Source organism: Panthera uncia, chromosome F2, assembly GCF_023721935.1.
Source record: "Panthera uncia isolate 11264 chromosome F2, Puncia_PCG_1.0, whole genome shotgun sequence".
NCBI lineage: Eukaryota > Metazoa > Chordata > Mammalia > Carnivora > Felidae > Panthera > Panthera uncia.
Genome location: NC_064812.1, coordinates 41,233,910 through 41,254,103, shown reverse-complemented (window position 1 = coordinate 41,254,103; position 20,194 = coordinate 41,233,910). Strand labels below are relative to the sequence as shown.

Below are 20,194 nucleotides of genomic sequence, written 5' to 3'. Positions count from 1 at the left end.
ACTTTCCTTTGACTCAGATACATCCTTTTCAGCCTGAGAGATAGGAATCTGGGTGGCACTTAACTTCTCTCTGCATTTGATTCAACCACGAAATGAGGAGAATAAGGAGATGGGATAATGAATTAAATCAATGATTCTCAAACTCTGACAGAACATTAAAATCACGGGTGGTTTAAAAAAAACAAAACAAACAAAAAAACAAAAAAAAAAAAAAAACAGGCAAAACTACCTATGCCTGACCCCAAACCCAGTAATTCTGATTTGTTCTAGGGTGGAGTTCAGGCATCAGTATTTTTAAGAAGCTCCTCAAGGAATCCTAATGTGCCGGCAAGGCTGAGAACTAAACTGCCTATTTCTAAGGTTGCTTCCTTTTAAAATTCTATGATTCTATGTAAATGACAGCCACTTTGTTCATTTGCTAATATAACTTACTGAGTATCATGCACCAGGCACTTTCACAAACATATTTTAGTAGATCCTCACAACTCTTTGAGGCAATATTTGTGTCCATTTCAAAAATGAGTCCAGTGAAGTTTAGAGAAATGAAGCAACTTGTTCAGGAGTCACAAGCTAGTAAGGAGGAGAGCTAGAATTCAAATTTGTTGGTTATTTGTTCAAGTCTATCATATAAGCAACCTGCTTTTTCTAGCACTCACAGCAACTACTTGAATGCTTCCCAAATTGAGCATACCAATTTTTGGTTTATGGATCAATTGGAAAGAAAGTTACTTTGGATGGGGGCAGAAAATTGACCCCAAATTCTACAGTAATTTCATTATAGAATTACTAAACCCCTTCACCTAGAGAGACCTGCAACTTGAAACAGCACTCTGAAAGTGTATCTACATATATGTTTTATTCAGTTAAGCCAACAAGAACATTGTTATTAAGCATGCAGCTGGCATACAAAGCCAGTTCTCAAAGATAAGCTTATCAATAGAAAAGCAATTTTTAAATGCTTTGCATTGAGTAAGGCATTCTAAACCAAAATTTTAAGACAATTCTGAAAAATTGACAGAGAAATGAGAGTTGCTCTACCAAAGAGCTTCAATGTATAAACATGACCTTCAAATTTATCAGGCATTATCTCTATATTTTACACTTTGAAATGATTATTCTTTTGCTGACACACTGCTTCTTCTTTGTTGATTATACTTCAGCCCATTATCTACATGGAAATTTCATAAACATTCAAGTTCTGTATCCCTAGGCCAAAATTTATTGAGTTAACAAATTCTGAAAGAAAGAAAAAAAGAAAGAAAGAGGCATTAGAGAAGATTTAACTTCTATGCCCATGGAAAGGGCAATTTAATAAGAAATTCATGAAGTACATTTATATGGGACATATGTGTCTTCATCCATTCAAACCTTTACTGAGTGAGCATCTGCTGTGTTCTCGGCACACTGGGGATGAAGACGTAAATCAGATTCCGTGCAGTGTCTGTGGTCAAGGAGGTGCGAAGACAGATCAATGTAATATTTATTGGAATGCAATGTGATAAGTGATTTATTCTTGAGGAGAAAAGGGGGTTATGGTAAGGAGAACAGCATAGGAAAGGTTTCAAAAAGTTAGGCTCAAGTGAAAATTTCACCACAAGAACCCCTGTCAGTCAGCTCTCTAGGAAATAAGTATACTGAAGAACTAAAATCAAGAAGAGCAGCAAAGACAGAGGAGACAAGGTGGACAGAGATTGCCCCACAACTGGGAGTTATGTATTCTACAAAGTTATGCTACAGGAAAAACAAGAAGGCTTCAGAATCCTAAAGACCTCAGTGAAATACCAGTTTGGTTGCTAGATCTGTGAAGTTAGTTAAGTCACCTCATTTCTAGGTTAATTCTTCATCCAGAAAAACAAATGTGTATAATGGTGTTTACTTGACAGTGAAGCAAAACAAAAAGGATTTTTTTTTTTTTAAGAACTAAGGAAATTAGCAACCAAATCTGAGCAGAAACTATCTTTACCTTTAGATTAAGAAAAGAAATTCTCCAAGACATGATTTAGGGTTTATCTTACTTGTGGTTAAGAGTCCCCTCAGTTCATTTAACAGAATTTTAAAGCTAAGATGCCTCTGTTTAAAAATATCAATTTACATTCATTTACTGGGGTAATTCAAGCTGAATCTCTGATGCCTTGGTGAGTACACCAGTTTTATTTTTTGAGGCGATAGCATGTGCTTTCCAATTAAGGACAGAAACTTAATACCATTCACCTCCAGCGCCCTCAGGACCCAAATAGATTAAAAATAGAAGCCTTCGTTAATACTGAATTAACCTGAGGACCCCGTGAGCCACGAGAATACAGAAAAAAAGGTAAATGCTCAAAAAAATGGCAGGCATGCACCTTTAAAAAATGAAAAGGAGAAAAAAAACTTCGTAATGAAAAAAGATCACTTCACCTTATGACACATGCCTGTAAGTCCCTCAAAGTTCGTAAGTCTTTCTTTAGTCTCCTCTGTAACGTACTATAAAACACAACAAAGAAGCTATTTAACAACTTACATACTTTGTGAGTCTTACAAAAGGGCTTAGTTATCTGTAACCTTAATACTACCATTGCCATCGCACACTCACAAGTGATTGCTATGATGAAAGAACACACAAGGGAATTCAAGCAACATGAGCAGCAAGCTGTTGGCCCTCCGTAACATTTTAAAAAAAAGAAAAAATAAATTCGGCAGAAGATCATACAACTTTAAAAGACTCGAAATAAACAATGCGTTGGAGCCAACGCTTCTATCCGAGCAAATTCTGCGGTGCCGTATTTTGCCAAGTCACACAAAAATATGCTGTTCGACTTACACCGTCCCTGATGCCCAGACACTGCAAACTTTTCGGAAAGAAAAACGATGGGGCCCCAGGACGCCACCGGCCGCGAACCGGACCCCAGTCCTCACGCCCCGCAACTTCTCTTCTCGCCGGACCTCGGGGCCCCGCTGGCGCCTCGGCCCGCCCCCCGCCCGCGGTCCCGCGGCCCCGGCAGGCACCAGCGCGGACCCTCCGGACGGCCCCCGAGCCCGCGGGCGCAGGCGGCTGTGTTCTACGGGCGGGCGAGGCTCGCTGCCGGCGCCCGCGGGCCAACGCCAGCGCGCGGGGAGCGGCCCGGGAGCGCCCCGTTTCTCACAGACCCCAACATGGCGTCGGCCGCCGCCCGCGACGACGACACCTCCCCGCGCCGCAGACGGCCCGGAGACCGCGGAGGCAAGCGCCGGAAAGTTTCGCTTCTCCTCTCCCGGCCCGCCAGGGACGGGCGCACAACCAACCTCGGGCTTCACCTACCCGGCCGGGCGCGGGCGGCGGCGACGGCAGCGAAGGTCCGACTCCTCGTCGTCCCGGGCGCCGGGCGCGGACTCTGCCCGTTCCTCCGCCCCAGTCTCCCAGGGTGTGTGCAGCCAGCGGCCCCGCGCAGACGGCGCGATCCGGACGCGGCGGGCGGGCGGACGACCGGCACAGCCGCTCGCAGGTGACTCCCCCGCCCCTCCAGTCGAACCCCACAACGGCCGCCGGGGCTGGCCTCTCCCCTGCGCGTGCACGGGCGCGCCGCCGCCCACACGCCAGGCGCGAGCGCTCGGGCACGAGCACACCCACACCACTCACTCCCCCGCCCTTTCTTGCTTGTTCCCTCGCCCCGCCCGTGCGGCCCGCGCGACGTGCTCGAGGGGGCGGGGCCTCTGTAGTGGACACACCCACCTAGGCAGTCCGAGGCAGAGGGTTCGTTCCTCCGCTCCGTGTGCAGTCAGGCTCTCCGGGGCCCCTCGGGTGCACGTCGGAAGGCTTACCTGGTTTGCGTGGCTCTGGCACTCCTTTGGAAAGGATTGTTCATCTCTTTACGAGGTTCTTGGGAAGAAGGGAAGGAAGGCTGGGTTCCCTTTCCCCTACCACGAACGGGCCTCCCCAGGGAACTTAAGAACTTTCTACAGGCGGGAAAGAAAGGCTTTGTAAATGTAGATTCGCAAAGGCGTCCGGGCGTACGTCTGTTTGCTAGTTCCGCTTAGCGCGGCGTTCCTGCCCATCACATGTTTCATTTGCTCTCCGTAAAGCCCATACCTCTTGAAACCGAAAGGACTGCGGTTACAACACCTACCCCATGTACTTTGCACAGCCCTTTAAGGGCATGCCTTTATTGCCTGCCTTAGAACTCTCGTCTTCCCAGAACTTTTCTCTGACGCTGCAAAACCTCATCTACCTACTTCAACAGGCTTGGAAACAGTGATGATAGTATATAAGGTTAACCCGCCCTTCCTCATACCGCAGCAACTGTTTGCTAAGCGCGCTGATGGGTACATGCAGAAATATCAAAGATGTCTGAGAATGGACAAGGAATGGGGGAAGGGGACTGCGGCATACTCAACACAAAAAGTGTGTAGGTGTAAATTAGATTCGGGTATTATTTCAAGAATATTTAACCTTTGTTTGACAGTTCTTGAATTAGAGCCGCCAGCATCCGAGCTGCACATAACTGAGCACCCACCAAGGGAACATGAGCAGGCCTTGATCCTGATCCGCTTTCTTTTGATGTGGGATTCTATCATCTTTAGGTCTTCGGCTCCTATCCTCTCCTATTTCAACATCTCAGAAACAAAAATAATTTTTTTTTTTTTAATTAGTAGCTAGAACAAAACTAGCAAGGGTGAACTTTAAAAAATGTTAATGTTTTTATTTTTTGAGAGAGAGAGAGAGAGCTAGGGGGGAGGGGCAGAGAGAGAGGGGGCACAGAATCTGAAGCAGTCTCCAGCCTCTGAACTGTCAGCGCAGAGCCCAATCTGGGGTTCGAACTCACAAATCACTAGATCATGACCTGAACCAAAGTTGGAGCTCAACCTACTGAGCCACCCACGTGCCCGCCCCAAGGATGAACTTTTTTTAATGGGGAAACTTTTAGGATCATTACACAAATCTTAACATATGTTAGCTGTGGTTGTCTCTGTAGACAAGTACAAATGTCTCCAGGACACTTGTCTCAACCATCACCCTACCCCACCTTCATTCAGCCTCATCCCTCTATGTGCAAAGTACATTTCAGGGGGGAAAAAGATGGGCTTGATCATCTCCAAAATCTCTTTAAATTTTGAGATTAGGAATTGCTATGTCTAGTCACCAAACATTTTTGGTCATTCAGCCATCAGTGAACATATTTGCCCTCTCCCCCTTCCCAGCATACTTATTTAGCTTAACGTAAAATGCATGGAGTTAGAAACTAAAAGAACTATAATGAAAGTATCTACGTCATAGTCTCATTATGAAGGTGAAATGAGTTAATATTTGTAAAGCATAGTGCCTGGTACATGGTAAGTGCTATGTAAGTGCTAGATAAAAATTATTGTATAGGATGTATATTAATTGCATATGTAATAATGTATGTAATATATGGTATGCAGATATACATCTATTATTATATACCTAGTATACCTATATTAGGTACATTATAAAACATACACACAAAAAATCAGAAGTAATTATGTAAAACATTGTTTGTGTTTTCTTTCTGCACTCTGCGTGTTCTGTACCTTCCCTGGGTTGTAGCACAACCCTCTTTGGACCTCACTGATTTAGAGCTATACTGACAAATATGGTAGCCACTAACCACATGTAGTTATTAAAAATTCAGTTCCTCAGTCACACTGACCACATTTCAAGTACTTAATAGCCACATGACTACTGGACAGTGCAGATATAAAATATTTCCTTCGTTGCAGAATGTACTCTTGGATAGCACTGATAAAGCTGAAATAAACAAGGGACTAAGGCAGTAGGATCAACTTGTGACTAGGACCTGTAACCATGGCACCATGTTCAAATCCAGTGATAAGATCTTTCTCTGAGCCTCACATCTCCTCTATAAAATGGAAATAAAAATGGGAACTACCTCATGGACTGCTGAGCAGAGGAAATGAGATAAGGTATGTAAAGTCTCTGGCAGAATACTTAAAACAGAGGAACTTGAAAATATTGGTAATATTTGAGTTTTACCCAATTTGATAAACCTGAAAGGTTTATAATTGTCCTTGATTCTAATGGGTAAGTTTTTCAAGGATATTTATTTTTTAAAAAGTTAAGAATTTGGTAAACTTTTAGTTGAAAAGAGCATTCAAGGGGAGATGGCAAACGCCTGGATTTTAATTACTCCTTGATTTCTTTGTTCTCCCCACCCATAGGCCCCTGTCTTCTCCCAGTTGTGCCCATCTCAGCAAAATGGCACTGCTACCCTCAAACCTGATGAGTCATCACCATCTCATCCTCTTTCCTATCTCCTTCATCCAGTCTCTTTGCTTCTAAAATATTGTAGGATCTGCCTGCAAAACACCTCATCTGAAATCCTCTCCTCTCCTTGTGTCCCCTCCACAGAGGGACAACACAGGATTGTTCAACTTCCCCACAGAAAGCCTTCTATGACTCCCCATGGAGGCTGCAATATGCAGTTGTACAGGTTGTAGTAGAACAACCCACCCTTTGGAAGACTGCCTTTCAAATTGGAACACTGTAAATTTTGTATTTAAAAAAAAAATTTTTTTTAACGTTTATTTATTTTTGAGACAGAGAGAGACAGAGCATGAATGGGGGAGGGTCAGAGAGAGAAGGAGACACAGAATCTGAAACAGGCTCCAGGCTCTGAGCTGTCAGCACAGAGCCCAATGTGAGGCTCGAACTCACGGACCGCGAGATCATGACCTGAGCCGCAGTCGGACGCTCAACTGACTGAGCCACCCAGGTGCCCCAAAATTTTGTATTTATTACAAGTATTCTCTGGCAGATTTCAGTGAAGTGCCTTGTTCTACTAAAAGTATTTTACAACAATTTCCCAACAAGATGGAAATGCTTTGAGAAGTGGATGCTCTTTTCTAATTTGCCCAAAGGTGCCACATGGGGTAGGAACATTTCTATTTCACTTTGAACAAAATGCCAGTTGGTCACTAGGTCCTATAAACCCCAGCACAATACAACCTCTGCCATCCTCTCCACCATAAAATAATGCCAAGCTCCACCAAATTCCAGTCATATTGATCTCCTGTTGTTTTAAAAATATACCAAGCTCTTTTCTGCTAGGGGACCCGCTGTCCTGGCCACTTCTCTACCTAGAAAGTCAAGCCCATCGCACCCCACCCTTCACATAGCTGTGGCTCCTTGTCATCTTTCAGTTCTCTGTGCCCCGAGAGAGTGCCCCTGTTATTCTGGGTTACAGCCCTGTGTTTCCCTCATGGCACTTATAGATCTCCCTGGAGACAGTACGCTCCATGAGGACGGGGAGTTCACGGTCTTCTTTGTTCTATCCCCAGCTTCTCCATGGTCAACTTAGCACTATTGCCACCCCTCTGTGCGCTGTGGGAGAAAGTTTAGAATTCCATTTTCCAGAAGACTTTTCCTTAAATGTTTCCAGGTTAAATCCCGCCAATGGAGACACGTGTGAAATTTGAAAAGCAGAAGAAAAGGAGAAACCATTATTCTCCAGTATAGCTTCAAACAGCTCAGATTAGAGGGGGCTGTTTCCATAGACTTCTGGGAAAATATCAGACAAACCTGAAAACATAATATTCCGTTTTTGAAAGGGGTGGTGGGGCTGTATTCTTAAAAAGGGCAGTGGAAATGTTCCAGATTAAAAGAGGTGAGGGACTCCTGGGTGGCTCAGTCTGTTAAGCGTCCAACTCTTGGTTTTGGCTCAGGTCATGATCTCACAGTTTGTGGGTTTGAGCCCCACTTTGGGCTCTGCGCCGACGTGTGGAGCCTGCTTGGGATTCTCCCTCTCCCTTTCTCTCTACCCCTCCCTCTGCTTGTGCTGTCTCTGTCTCTCTCAGAATAAATAAATAAACAAACTTAAAAAATAAATAAATAAAATAAAAGAGGTGAAAAGACATGGCAACTAAATATAATACCTGACCCTAGACTAGGCCCTCTAGCGGAAGGGAAGAACGCTACAAAGGACATTTTTGGGCCAATTGAAAAAAATCGGAATATGAACAGAAAAGTAGACAAAGGTATTATATTAAAGTTAAATTTACTGTCTTGGTCATTTAAGAGAAAGTCCCTATTAGGATATACACACTATTTAGGGGTAAAAGACGATGAGGTATATAATATACCCTCAAATGATTCAGAAAATATTTCATACATAACATATAATGTAAATATTACCTCTAAAAGAAAGAAATCACTTACATAACTGATAAAGCAAATGGAGTAAAATGTTAGTAGATGAATCTGGGTAAAGAGTTTATGGATGTTCTTGCTATAATTTCTGTTTGTGCAAACTGTGAGTTTGAAATTACCCCCCCCCCCAAAAAAAACACACAAAAAAAAAAAACCCATTAAAAAAAAAATATATATATATATAATAAAGCACTAAAGAAACAATACTAAATAATTCAAAACAAACTAGGATAGCTGTCTTAAATATCCAGTCTCAAAATAGGTCCAGACTGACAGCAACATGATTAAAAAACAATGTACTTTATGTTTTCTAATTCCTCAGTGAACAAAAAGTGAATTTTTTCTTCTTGCAGAAGACAAGATGCTCCCTGGCTATAATCTATCATACACAGTGGGTCTTTCTAAACATTTAAATATGGGATGTTTGTGGCTTTGCTCACCACTGTGTTGTACAAACTAGTTTGGCACAATCACATCCTGGGCTGCAGGAAGTAGGAACAGATACTATATTCCTTATAAAACTTCATTATGTGAAGAGAATAATCCAAGTTATAACCACATCCCCCAATTGCATCATTGTCTACTTTTTGCTTTAAAGCAAGAAGGCCTCGTGATTCGTGGAAATGTAGTTCTATGCTATTTTATTAGAGAGCCTTATAGTCATGTCTTAGAAGATCATTTAGAAATGTTTTCCGATTAAATGACAAAGAAAATTCTCTCAAAAATATTGCAAGACAGTAAAATGATCAGTGGTTGCCAGACATTAGGGGGAAGGGAGGGATAAATAGGATTTTTAGGGCAGTGAAACTTCTATATGATACTATAATGGTGGATACATGTCACTATATAATTTGTCAAAATTTATAGCAGGGGGGAACTTAATATAAACTATGGACTTTGGGTGATAAGGACATGTCAGTGTAGGTTCATTGACTGTAACAAATGCACCACTCTGGTGCAGGCTGTTGAGAGTGGTGGAGGCTTGCTTGTGTAAGGGCAGGAGATTTATGGAACTCTGTACTTTCCACCCAATTTTGCTGTGAACCTAAAACTGCTCTAAAAAATAAAATCCATACAAAGGGAAAAAAATATTGCATATGTCTCTTGGAAAGGTTAGAATTTAAGGCTGGGGAGTTGAGAAGCTTTTTGTAAGGAATTTTAATTCATTTCTTGAAAGATTTATTGTAAATTGTATTTCTCGACTACTGCGCTTTTAACAATCTGTCAAGCTATCTTACCTCAGAATCAAAAAATGACATTTTTATTATTATTTTTTTTTATTTTAGAGAGAGAGCATGAGCAGGAGAGAGGGGCAGAGGGAGAGAGAGAGAGAGAGAGAGAGAGAGAGAGAGAGACTCTTCAGCAGGCTCCACACTCAGGGCAGAGCCCAACACAGAGCTTGATCCTATAACTCTGGGATCGTGACCTGAGCTGAAATCAACCGTGAGCCACCAAGATGCCCTTCAAAAATGACATTTAAATTTGAACACAGAACCTTATTAATATAAAAAAAAATAAATTTTCTTGGCAGAAATTTGATGTTGGGACACCTGGATGGCTCAGTCAGTTGAGCATCTGACTCTTGATTTCAGCTCAGCTCCTGATTCCAGGGTTCTGGGATTGAGCCCCACGTTGGACTCTGCCCTGCATGGAACCTGCTTGGGATTCTCTGTTTCCCTCTCTCTCTGCCCCTCCTCTGCGTGTGCTTTCTCTCTCTCTCTCTCTCTCTCTCTCTCCCTCAAAATAAATAAATAAACTTAAATTTTTTTATCTTGATCTTGGGAGTTTTAACATATGCATCTAGTATACATCAAGAATCTTGTGAATTTTTCCAACAGTGGGTATAAATTGATCAGGGATTTGTCTCACTTCAAACTGAGTTTATATATTTCCAACAGGGACATCACGTCATATTGGAAACTAAGGAACTAGTTCCATGCTCATCTCTGTTTTTCTAGAAACATAAGGCTCAACACCCCATCCTGAAATAAATTCCAGGTAGGATAGTAAATTACATGTAAAATATGGAAACTTTTGTATAAAAGGGACATGTAAAATATACAACTACATTAATTTTTTTTATCTTTGGTAGAATTATACATGATTCTTTTTCTTATGTGTTTTACCAATATTCTACAATAAGTATGTATTGTTTTATTAAAAAAAAACACAAGTCATAATCATGGGTAAGTTTTTCAATGAAGTAAAAATCATATTCAAGTACTCTATACACAAAAAGGCACAATGTCTGCTTTCTTCTGTAGAAAATTCCTAAATTATTTGCACATTACCTTCCCTGCCAGTTGAGTGGAATTATACAACAAATGCCTTATTTCTCAACATTAACTCTTGTAAATGACAAAACGTTGACCTCCACAAGCAGTTATTGAAAAAGTTTACCTTCTATAAACTAGCTTAAAATAAGTATGGAAACTGCAAAATGAGAATACCGTATTATGTTTTTAAAAGTTGGTGCCAGATTAAATAAAATCCAACAGTAACTTTAAATCCAAATATTATTGAAAGAATCTATTTTAAAAAGCAATATACTTTTCTGGAGTAGTAGTGTAAACAGGTCGTTCATACTTTTATGGAAAGGGAAGAAATTTAAGCATGATTTCATTAAAAATTCATTTTAAAATAAAAATAAAAACTTTCATAGTTTGAAGCCAGATAGACCTGAGTTCAAATTCTGATTCTACAACTTATTAGCTTATAACCTTGTGTAAATGGCTTAACTGTTCTGTTCAATTTTCTTGTTAGTAAAAATTGGTAAAAATGGGAAAATAATCCCCTATGCCCTAGGATTATAAAGATTGGGGCTAATATAAGCAAAGCACATAGCAAATAGTAGATGCCTGGAAAATAGAGGGTCTTAAATAAACAGTGGATGTGGTGGTAATGTTATAGTACTAAATGTTATTGCTGTTGAAATTATTAATAAAATATAAATTTTATCACTTATGTGACAAGGCAGGAAATAGTATATTAAACCTTGACATGCCTGATTTATAGATCTCTGGCCAGTTCTTGCAAAGGTCCTTCCTTCATATCTGTGCCTCTTTAGTGACTCTTCATACACTCTAGATTGACAACAAATGAAGAATGTTCACAAGCAGAACAAATCCTATGAAAACAAGCCATCATTCAGTTGTAACCACCCAACTGCACTCCTTACCTAGTCTCCCTCTGGCTCTGTATGGAGCAGCCCCCAGCACCCATCTCAGTCCCTGACTTCTATCCAAACCCACCCATATGTTTCTTCACTTCTTAGCCCAAGTTCAGCCACCAGGCCTGGTGGGTGCCAGAACAGGCAGGCATGGCCAAATACAACAGGGCCCCTGGTTCTAGAAGAGGGGTGAGGTGCCTGGACCAAGAGTACTCTGGCGAAAATGTCCAAAGTCTTTGCAGAGTAGTAGCCCTGCTCTGCCTCATTTGAGCCTCAGCACATACAATCACTGTTTATTGAACTATGACTCACACATAAGGAAACCCGAATTTGGAAATGAAACTGAGTGGCAAGGCAGGAAACCAGCCAAGAAACAGGGAACACAGTCAAGAGACAGGCTTACAGCCAGAGACCATAGGACGTGGTGCAGAGTACTATTTCTAAAGCTGGGGTCAAAACTCCTAAAGGTTAGAAAGAACATTTTGATCTGGAAAACACTGAATAGCTTTTTAATGATAATGCAAAGGTATGAATGGTCTCTTCTGCATGCAGCACCTTCTTTCCATATTCTCCAAGTACTGAACCCTTTTACTGTCTTTTTTTTTTTCCATATCATCTCCAGCATATCTTTACCTTATTTTCTCCTAGCTTCCGCCTTCCTGTGTGAGGAATCCTGACACACATTCTACTTTCCCAGAAATGGAGTGTCATGTATATGTATAGAAACATAAATATGCACATCTTGGATTTGAAAACCAAAATAATCCATGGACATCTACTTGGTGATAAGGTTGGGTGGAAATATAAAATAGAGTAAATTAGTCCTATTTATCTATAAAGCAATTCATTAACTTATTAAAAATATCTATTGACTGCTATGAGTTAGATATTGTTCTTAGAGTTGGGGGTAGCATGGGGTATGGAGGGAAATCAGACAAGAACTATGTTTTTAAGGAGCCTAGATTCTAGCAAGGGGAGAAAGCACAGAAAATAAGATAATTACAGACAGTGATGAGTGCAGTAAAGGAAACAGATACGGTAAGTACAATGACATCACCCAGGAGTGTTTAGGGTGGGAGGTGTTTTATCCCCATAATATTCATCAACCCCACCACCACTATTACTGATCTTTGAGAAGACTACTGATAGTCTCTCAGTCTAATGTAAACTGCTATGTAAATGAATCTTCAAGACACGTGTCATAGCCCTTCCCACCATCCCACATTCTCAACCAGATTATTTATTGTCCCTAAACTATTCTTCAATAAAAGTTCTGGAGCCATCACAGAGTACTTAATGGAAAGTGACTGGCTATTTTAAATAGAATAGTCCATACAGCTTCTCTAAGAAGACGACAATCGACAAGACAATCGAATTGAAAGATGAGAAAGAGGCAACTCCAGGAAGAGGTAGAGAAAAGTGTTCAAGGACAGGAAGGAACATTATGCAAAGGCCCTGAGGCAGAAAGAGTTTATAGTGAACTCAGAGTAGAGAGATCAGTGTGGCAGGGGAGGAGCTGGTGTTAAGAGCTAAGTGAGGTAGGTAGAAGCCAGAAGCGTTCTGGGCTGAACCAGAGGGGCCTGGCTATAAGCAGGAGAGTGACGCTATTTGATTTACAGTTTTAACAGATTTAACTCAGAATTGAAAACAAAAATGGAAACAGGAAGACCTCTCAGCAAAACATCACAGTAGCTCAGAGGAAGATGATGATAGCATGGCCTTGTGGGCAGCTTTGGAAGGAGAAATGGACAAATGAGGTATACCTTGGAGATAAAACAGGTAGGACTTGCTAACTGACTGCAAGAAGGCAAGGGAATGGGAGGAATGCAGAGTAACTCCCAGGCTTAGGCGTAAGCAGTTGAGCAGATCATGGCCTCATCGACTGGGATAAGGATGCCTAGGAAAGGAACTGGTTTGAGAAATGGAAGGAGAATCAAGAATAATTTGACATATTTGGTTTGAAATGCCTATTAGTGATCACAACTAGTGATGTCAAGTCTAGAGTAAGTGGAGAGATCAGGACTAGAACTATAAACTGGGGCACTGTCCACAGGAAATACAGTTAGGGATGATGTCAAGACATTTATTAGGATAAAACCTTATAAAATCAAGGATCTAAAGATGAATGAATATAATTTATCAAAAAGAAATAATGCTTTATGCACAAAGATATTTATGGCAGCATTATTTATGACATTAAGTAAAGGGGGAAAACACTAAATGTGTATTTTGAAGCAGTTGAGTGCTTTATCAATGAAATATTATTCAATAATTTAAAGTCTTGAGGCACCTGGCTGCATCAGTCTGTAGAGCATGTGACTCTTGATCTTGGGGTTGTAAGTTCGAGCCCCATGTTGAGTGTAGGGATTACTTAAAAATAAAATCTTCAAAAAATAATAATTTAAAGTCTTTACTAAGACTTCTGTGTAAGAAAGGGCTATATTTATATTAAAATTCTAAGTGGGGAAAAAACACTATAAACTTATCCACATGGCATGATCACTATATTAAAATATGAATAAAAGGTTAGAAGGAAATATGAAAGGTTAATCACGGTCATTCTTTTTCTTTGAACTTTTTCATATTTTCTATAATTCCCATTCTGTTTGATAGCTTAAGTGAGTCTTATGCTAAGGTAACAGACAACCCCCCAAATTTCTATGGCTTCACACATAAAATTTATTTTTTGCTCATCTCAAGTCCACTGTAGGTCAGGTCAGATATAGCAGATAATAAAAGATGGCCACTATCAGTATTTACCCTCCCTGTACCACATGCTACTCCCTATATCAAATGTAGGAGTCCAATTTCCCTTGCTTTGAATCTGGATTGGTCTTGGTGACTTGCCCTGATCAATAGAATATGGCAGCAATGATGGTGTGTGACATCTGAGGATAGGTCATAAGAAAACTTTTAATTCCTCCTGGGTCTCTTGGGACACACACTCTTGGGCTGCTTCCTCTCAGAACCTAGGACCCATGCAGTAAGAAGCCCAAGACATACAGGTGCTGTGGTTGATAGCTCCAGAGCACCCAGTTGATAGCATCAATTCTAACCATTTTGGACCTCGAACTCAGGTGAGTGGTCAAAAGACTGCAGATTTAGCCAACAACTTTCTGCAACAGTATGAGAGACCCCTAGGGAGAATGGTCAAGCCGAGCCCACTCAGCACACACAGAACTATGGGAGGTAATACAAAATTATTGCTTTAAGCCAGTAAGTTTTAGAGTTATTTGACACACAGAAATTGATAACCAGAGTATGTGACTACTTACTTTCCAAGGAAGCTGCTTTGCTCTTGTGGCTCCATCATCTCAACAGCTGGCCATCATTATCATCCTAAAGGAGAAGGCAGAACTAAAAGTTTACACAGGACCTTTCTCTACCTCAGCCCAGAAGGGATAGATATCATATAGGCTGCCTAAAGCCTATAGGTCAGCACAAAGTAAACAAGGAAATATAGTTTCTTGGTTATGAGGCAAGGAGAAAAAATGATATAATGTCTACTATGACTTTACATTACTTTCACTTTTTAATTGTAAAATATTCTAAACATAACAAAAGAATACAAAGACGAAAATAATAGGCATCCATGTACTCACTAACCAGACATCAAACTCTTACAACCACACAAAAAAAGCCTTATTAAATGGCTCTGGAGATCTTTCTGTAGATGTTGGGTGATAATAGCTGATTATAACCCTTCAAAGGATGTCGAGTTCAGACTCCTTAACAAACCCCTTCACTATTGAAAGGGCGGGCCTACGCAGGCCGACTCCATCTTGTTCTGTGTCCTTCACCTTGACCACACCTCCTCCCCTTGAGTAACTCCCCCCTCACCTGCCTAACAGGACTCGGACACTTCCCCAGCCAATCGGCCGAGGCCATAGCCATTACCTCACCAACTGCCCCTAGGCCCCAATAAAACCTTTGTCCTTTTGAAACTCGCTCTCCCTGGTATCTCACCGCTGCGTCGTCGGTGCAGGTAGGGGATTGAGCTCGAGCTAGCTCGAATAAAGGCTCTTTTGCTTTTACATCGGACTCGGCTCCCTGGCGGTATTTGGGGATCACGAATTCTGGGCATAACATTTAGGGGCTCGTCCGGGATCCCCAAGACCCCCGAGGGAGCCCCGACCTGGAGAGCCTGACTGGCCACGGTTAGTGTCTGTTTGTTCTGTCTTTTCTGTGTGAGCTCATTTCTGGAATTCTGGTAGGGCCCGACGCGGTCTAAGTGGACGCACTGGAGGACCACGGGCTGGGAGTTTCAGAAGACGTTCCGATCCTCCCTTCTGGAGGGACGTGGAATCCCCTCAAAGGTCTGAGACGAGGCGGGTCGCTCCCACTGGTCGGCGTGAGGCCGTCGTCTTTGGAGGGACGTGGAATCCCCTCATCGGTTTTGGAGGGACGTGGAATCCCCTCAAATGTCTAAGCTAGCTCTCAGTTTTGCTTCTATGGAGTTGGAAGACTTTCTAGGGGCCCTCTGTTTGTCTGTTTTTGTGTTTCTCTGTTTTGTTCTGTGGACTTACTGGATGGACATTATGGGACAGACTCAGACTACTCCTCTAAGTATTATGATTGATCACTTTAAGGATGTGAGGGGAAGAGCTAACAACCTCAGTGTGGAAGTCCGAAAGGGTCGGTTGCAGTTTTTTTGTTCTAGCGAGTGGCCAACTTTCAATGTCGGATGGCCACCAGAGGGGACCTTCGACCTCCCTACCATCCACCGAGTCAGGAGTATCATCTCTCAGCCTAAGACGGGCCATCTTGATCAGCTCCCTTACATTATCACTTGGCAGGACCTTGTAGAAGACCCACCCTCTTGGCTTAAGCCCTTCCTAGCCCCGCTCCCTCCAGAGCCAAACCCATTCTTGCTTTGCAGGGGACAAAGAAGAAGAAAAGTCTTACCCAGCCTTCAGCACCCCTCTACCCTGTCCTACAGGGGGGTACTGAAGAAAAATTAATTTTTTCCTCCCCCGTATAACCCCTCTAGGATGCTGGAAGAACACCATCCTCCCCCTCTGGGGGAGGCAGACGCTGTTCTGAGAGCGGGAGGCAGAAACGCTCCAGTGGGAAGCCCGCCCTTTACCAGACAAAGGGCTCAGAGGGAGCAACCCGCCTCCGCCGCCTACTCCACTATTGTGCCCCTGCGAGCCACCGAACCCCCAGACGTGGAGGGGAATCAGCCCCATCACTATTGGCCTTTCGCCACTAGTGACCTCTACAATTGGAAAGCTCATAATCCTAAGTTTTCCGAGAAACCGGCAGGGCTTATTGATTTATTAGACTCTGTTCTTTTTACCCATCAGCCCACGTGGGATGATTGCCAGCAGCTTTTGCAGGTCCTGTTCACGACTGAAGAAAGAGAAAGTATCCTCAATCAGGCCCGAAAACTAGTTCCGGGCGCAGACGGGAATCCCACCACCAACCAGGCTCAGATAGATGCCTCCTTCCCCTTAACTCGGCCCCAGTGGGATTTCAACACAGCAGAAGGTAAGGAGAGGCTCCGGGTCTACCGCCAGACTCTAATGGGGGGTCTCCGAATGGCTGCTAGAAAGCCAACCAATTTGGCCAAGGTAGGAAATGTACAACAGGGAAAAGATGAATCTCCGCCTGCCTTTTTAGAATGGATCATGGAGGCATTCTGTACCTATACCCCCATGGATCCAGAGGCTCCGGAAAGCAATGCAGCTGTTATCATGGCCTTTGTAAACCAATCGGCCATAGACATTAGGAGAAAATTACAGAAAATAGATAGACTAGGAGAAAAAAGTCTGCAGGACTTACTGGTGGTAGCTAAAAAGGTATATAATAACCGGGAGCCTCCTGAGGACAAGCAGGCTCGCGCCATGGCGGCTGCCAGCAGTAAGCAGACTCGAGACCTGGCCAGAATACTACTAGCTACCACTGCTGACTTCCCTGAGGAACGAGACCGCCGTCTCTGGCAGCTGGCAGACGACGCAAGAAAAGGTAAAGGAACCACCAAGGGGGGGAAGCAGAGGCTGCAGAAGGATCAGTGCACATACTGCAAGGAGATAGGGCATTGGGCCTGAGATTGTCCAAAAAGGGCCGGCGGGAAGGGAAGCAAGACTGATCGAGTAAAAGTCCTAGAGCTAGATGAACTAAGTGATTAGGGGAGTCAGGGTTCGGACCCTCTCCCCGAACCCAGGGTAACTGTTAAAGTGGAGGGGACCCCTGTTGACTTCCTTGTCGACACCGGAGCACAACATTCGGTCCTCCGCACCCCACAAGGAAAACCAGCTAGCAAGAAGTCCTGGGTACAAGGGGCAACTGGTATGAGCCAGTATTCATGGACTACCCGAAGAACAGTAGATTTGGGAACGGGCCGGGTATCCCACTCCTTTATGGTAATACCAGAATGCCCCTACCCGCTGTTAAGATGGGACTTACTGACCAAGATTGGAGCTCAGATAACTTTCAGACAAGGGGGGCCTCAGGTCACCGATGGCAAGGGCCACCCCATCCAGGTCCTGACCATGAAACTGGAGGATGAATACCTCCTCCACCAGGAGGCGCTCCCGAGAGAGAATAATATAGACAGATGGCTACAAGAATTCCCCTTGGTTTGGGCAGAGACAGGGGGGATGGGACTAGCCGCTCACAGGACCCCAGTCCTGGTAGAGCTCAAGCCAGGAGAGAGTCCGGTAAGGATCAAACAATACCCCATGTCTCAGGAGGCCTGGAAGGGGATCCAGCCACACATCCAGAGACTACGAAGCCTAGGGGTACTAGTTCCTTGCCAGTCTGCCTGGAACACCCCCTTACTGCCGGTCAAAAAGCCTCACACAAATGACTACCGACCAGTACAAGACCTCCGGGAAGTAAATAAGAGGGTCGTGGACATACACCCAACTGTTCCCAACCCATATACTCTCTTGAGCTCCTTGGCACCCTCCAGGGTCTGGTATACTGTACTAGATTTAAAGGACGCCTTCAGTCTGCCGTTGGCACCCCAGAGCCAACCCTTGTTCGCCTTTGAGTGGCATGATCTGGAGGAGGGCTACAGTGGGCAACTCACCTGGACACGGCTACCTCAGGGATTCAAAAATTCACCCACCATCTTCGACGAGGCACTACACGAGGACCTGGTATTTACAGATACCTTCTCTGGCTGGGTGGAGGCATACCCAGCCAAGCATGGAACGGCTCAGACGGTGGCTAAGAAGCTACTAGAAGACATCTTACCCAGGTATGGTTTTCCTGCCATGGTAGGATCAGACAATGGACCAGCTTTTATCTCGCAGGTAACACAGGCAGTAGCCAAGGCGGTGGGGGCAAACTGGAAATTACATTGTGCTTATAGGCCCCAGAGCTCAGGATAGGTAGAAAGAATGAATAGAACCCTAAAAGAGACCCTTACCAAATTAACCATGGAGACTGGCGGGGACTGGGTGACTCTCCTACCGTACGCCCTTTACCGGGTTAGAAACACTCCTTACACTCTGGGTTTTACTCCCTACGAGATCATGTTTGGCAGGCCACCCCCTGTTATTCCCAGCCTTCGAGCTGAACTTATTGCTGAGTTTAAAGATCAAGAACTTTTTCTTTCCTTGAGAGGGCTCCAGAGGGTGCACGAGGACATTTGGCCACGCCTCCGTGCCATCTATGAGGCTGGCCCGACCCCGACACCTCATCAGTACAGGCCGGGAGACGGTCTATGTCAAGAGGCACCACCGAGAGACCCTCGAGCCGCGCTGGAAGGGACCCTACATCGTGGTGTTGACAACCCCCACCGCTCTCAAGGTAGACGGCATCGCGACCTGGGTCCATCACACCCACGTTCGGCCAGCGGACCCCTCCTCGATCCGGAAGGACTTTGTCACGCGATGGGCCATCAGTCGGGACCAACACAACCTGCTCAAGCTCAAGCTACAGCGCATTCGACCCACCTAATATTGGTAACTCTGTTAACTCTGCTTGTCATTGCTCATGCTGCCGGGAGTCCCCACGCCCCTCAAAACATCACCTGGCAGATCATAGACACCAGCTTGGGGACAATACTTAATCAGACCTCCCAGAGCCACCCCAGGGACACTTGGTTCCCAGAACTTTGCGTAAACCTCCAAACTCTGTTCCCCTTGTCACCATAAATGCAGCCGGTCCCATGATTGGGTCCCTCAGCTACATGACAAGGGGGGAATGAAAGGGCGGGCCTACGCAGGCCGACTCCATCTTGTTCTGTGTCCTTCACCTTGACCACACCTCCTCCCCTTGAGTAACCCCCCCCTCACCTGCCTAACAGGACTCGGACCCTTCCCCAGCCAATTGGCTGAGGCCATAGCCATTACCTCACCAACTGCCCCTCGGCCCCAATAAAACCTTTGTCCTTTTGAAACTCACTCTCTCCCCGGTATCTCACCGCTGCGTCGTCGGTGCAGGTAGGGGATTGAGCTCAAGCTAGCCTGAATAAAGGCTCTTTTGCTTTTACATCGGACTCGGCTCCCTGGCGGTATTTGGGGATCACGAATTCTGGGCATAACAACTATGACTACTTTTCTGGGTAGTTTACAATTTTCCTCCCAACACTCCATAAAGGATGTTGGTTGTTTTTCCCTCCTTGTATCCATATACTCCTCTTTTGGTAAAACATTGCCCCCATTTTCTTTTGCATAACCATTTCTACCCCATTCTCAGCAAAACAGTTTACATGTGATTAATTCTCCCTCTGCTCCAGGGATGAGCTTACTTTTGCCCAGCATGCTACCCCATATTCCTGGATCCAGTAAATGGTCCCATTCCTGGAATGAAACCCAGGAGTTTATTTGATAATTGAAGAAAAAGATGTTCTCTGTCCTTCTGACATGAACAAGGAATCATATGACCTCAGGACTATTGACATTCATCTTGCAACCATGAAGGAAGTCTGC

General features: G+C 43.9%; 2 protein-coding genes across 7 annotated transcripts in view; one reads left to right on the top strand and one right to left on the bottom strand.

The window, feature by feature from the left end:
* The window catches only part of PLEKHF2 (pleckstrin homology and FYVE domain containing 2), a 68,063-nt gene that overhangs the window by 24,691 nt on the left and 23,178 nt on the right, over positions 1–20,194 (bottom strand). Inside the window, exons 1-2 of one of the 6 annotated variants that reach the window (XM_049633092.1) lie at positions 4,470–4,537; positions 3,778–3,912 (exon numbers count right to left, since the gene is read on the bottom strand). The gene's annotated coding sequence lies outside the window, so the exon portion shown is untranslated. The other 5 variants (XM_049633089.1, XM_049633090.1, XM_049633086.1 and 2 more) reach the window with 5 other exon arrangements.
* Positions 9,879–19,633, top strand: LOC125924526 (uncharacterized). The gene is given in 1 exon segment (XM_049633084.1): positions 9,879–19,633. A coding segment is annotated over 1 exon segment (2,349 nt). The 5' UTR covers positions 9,879–16,300; the 3' UTR covers positions 18,650–19,633.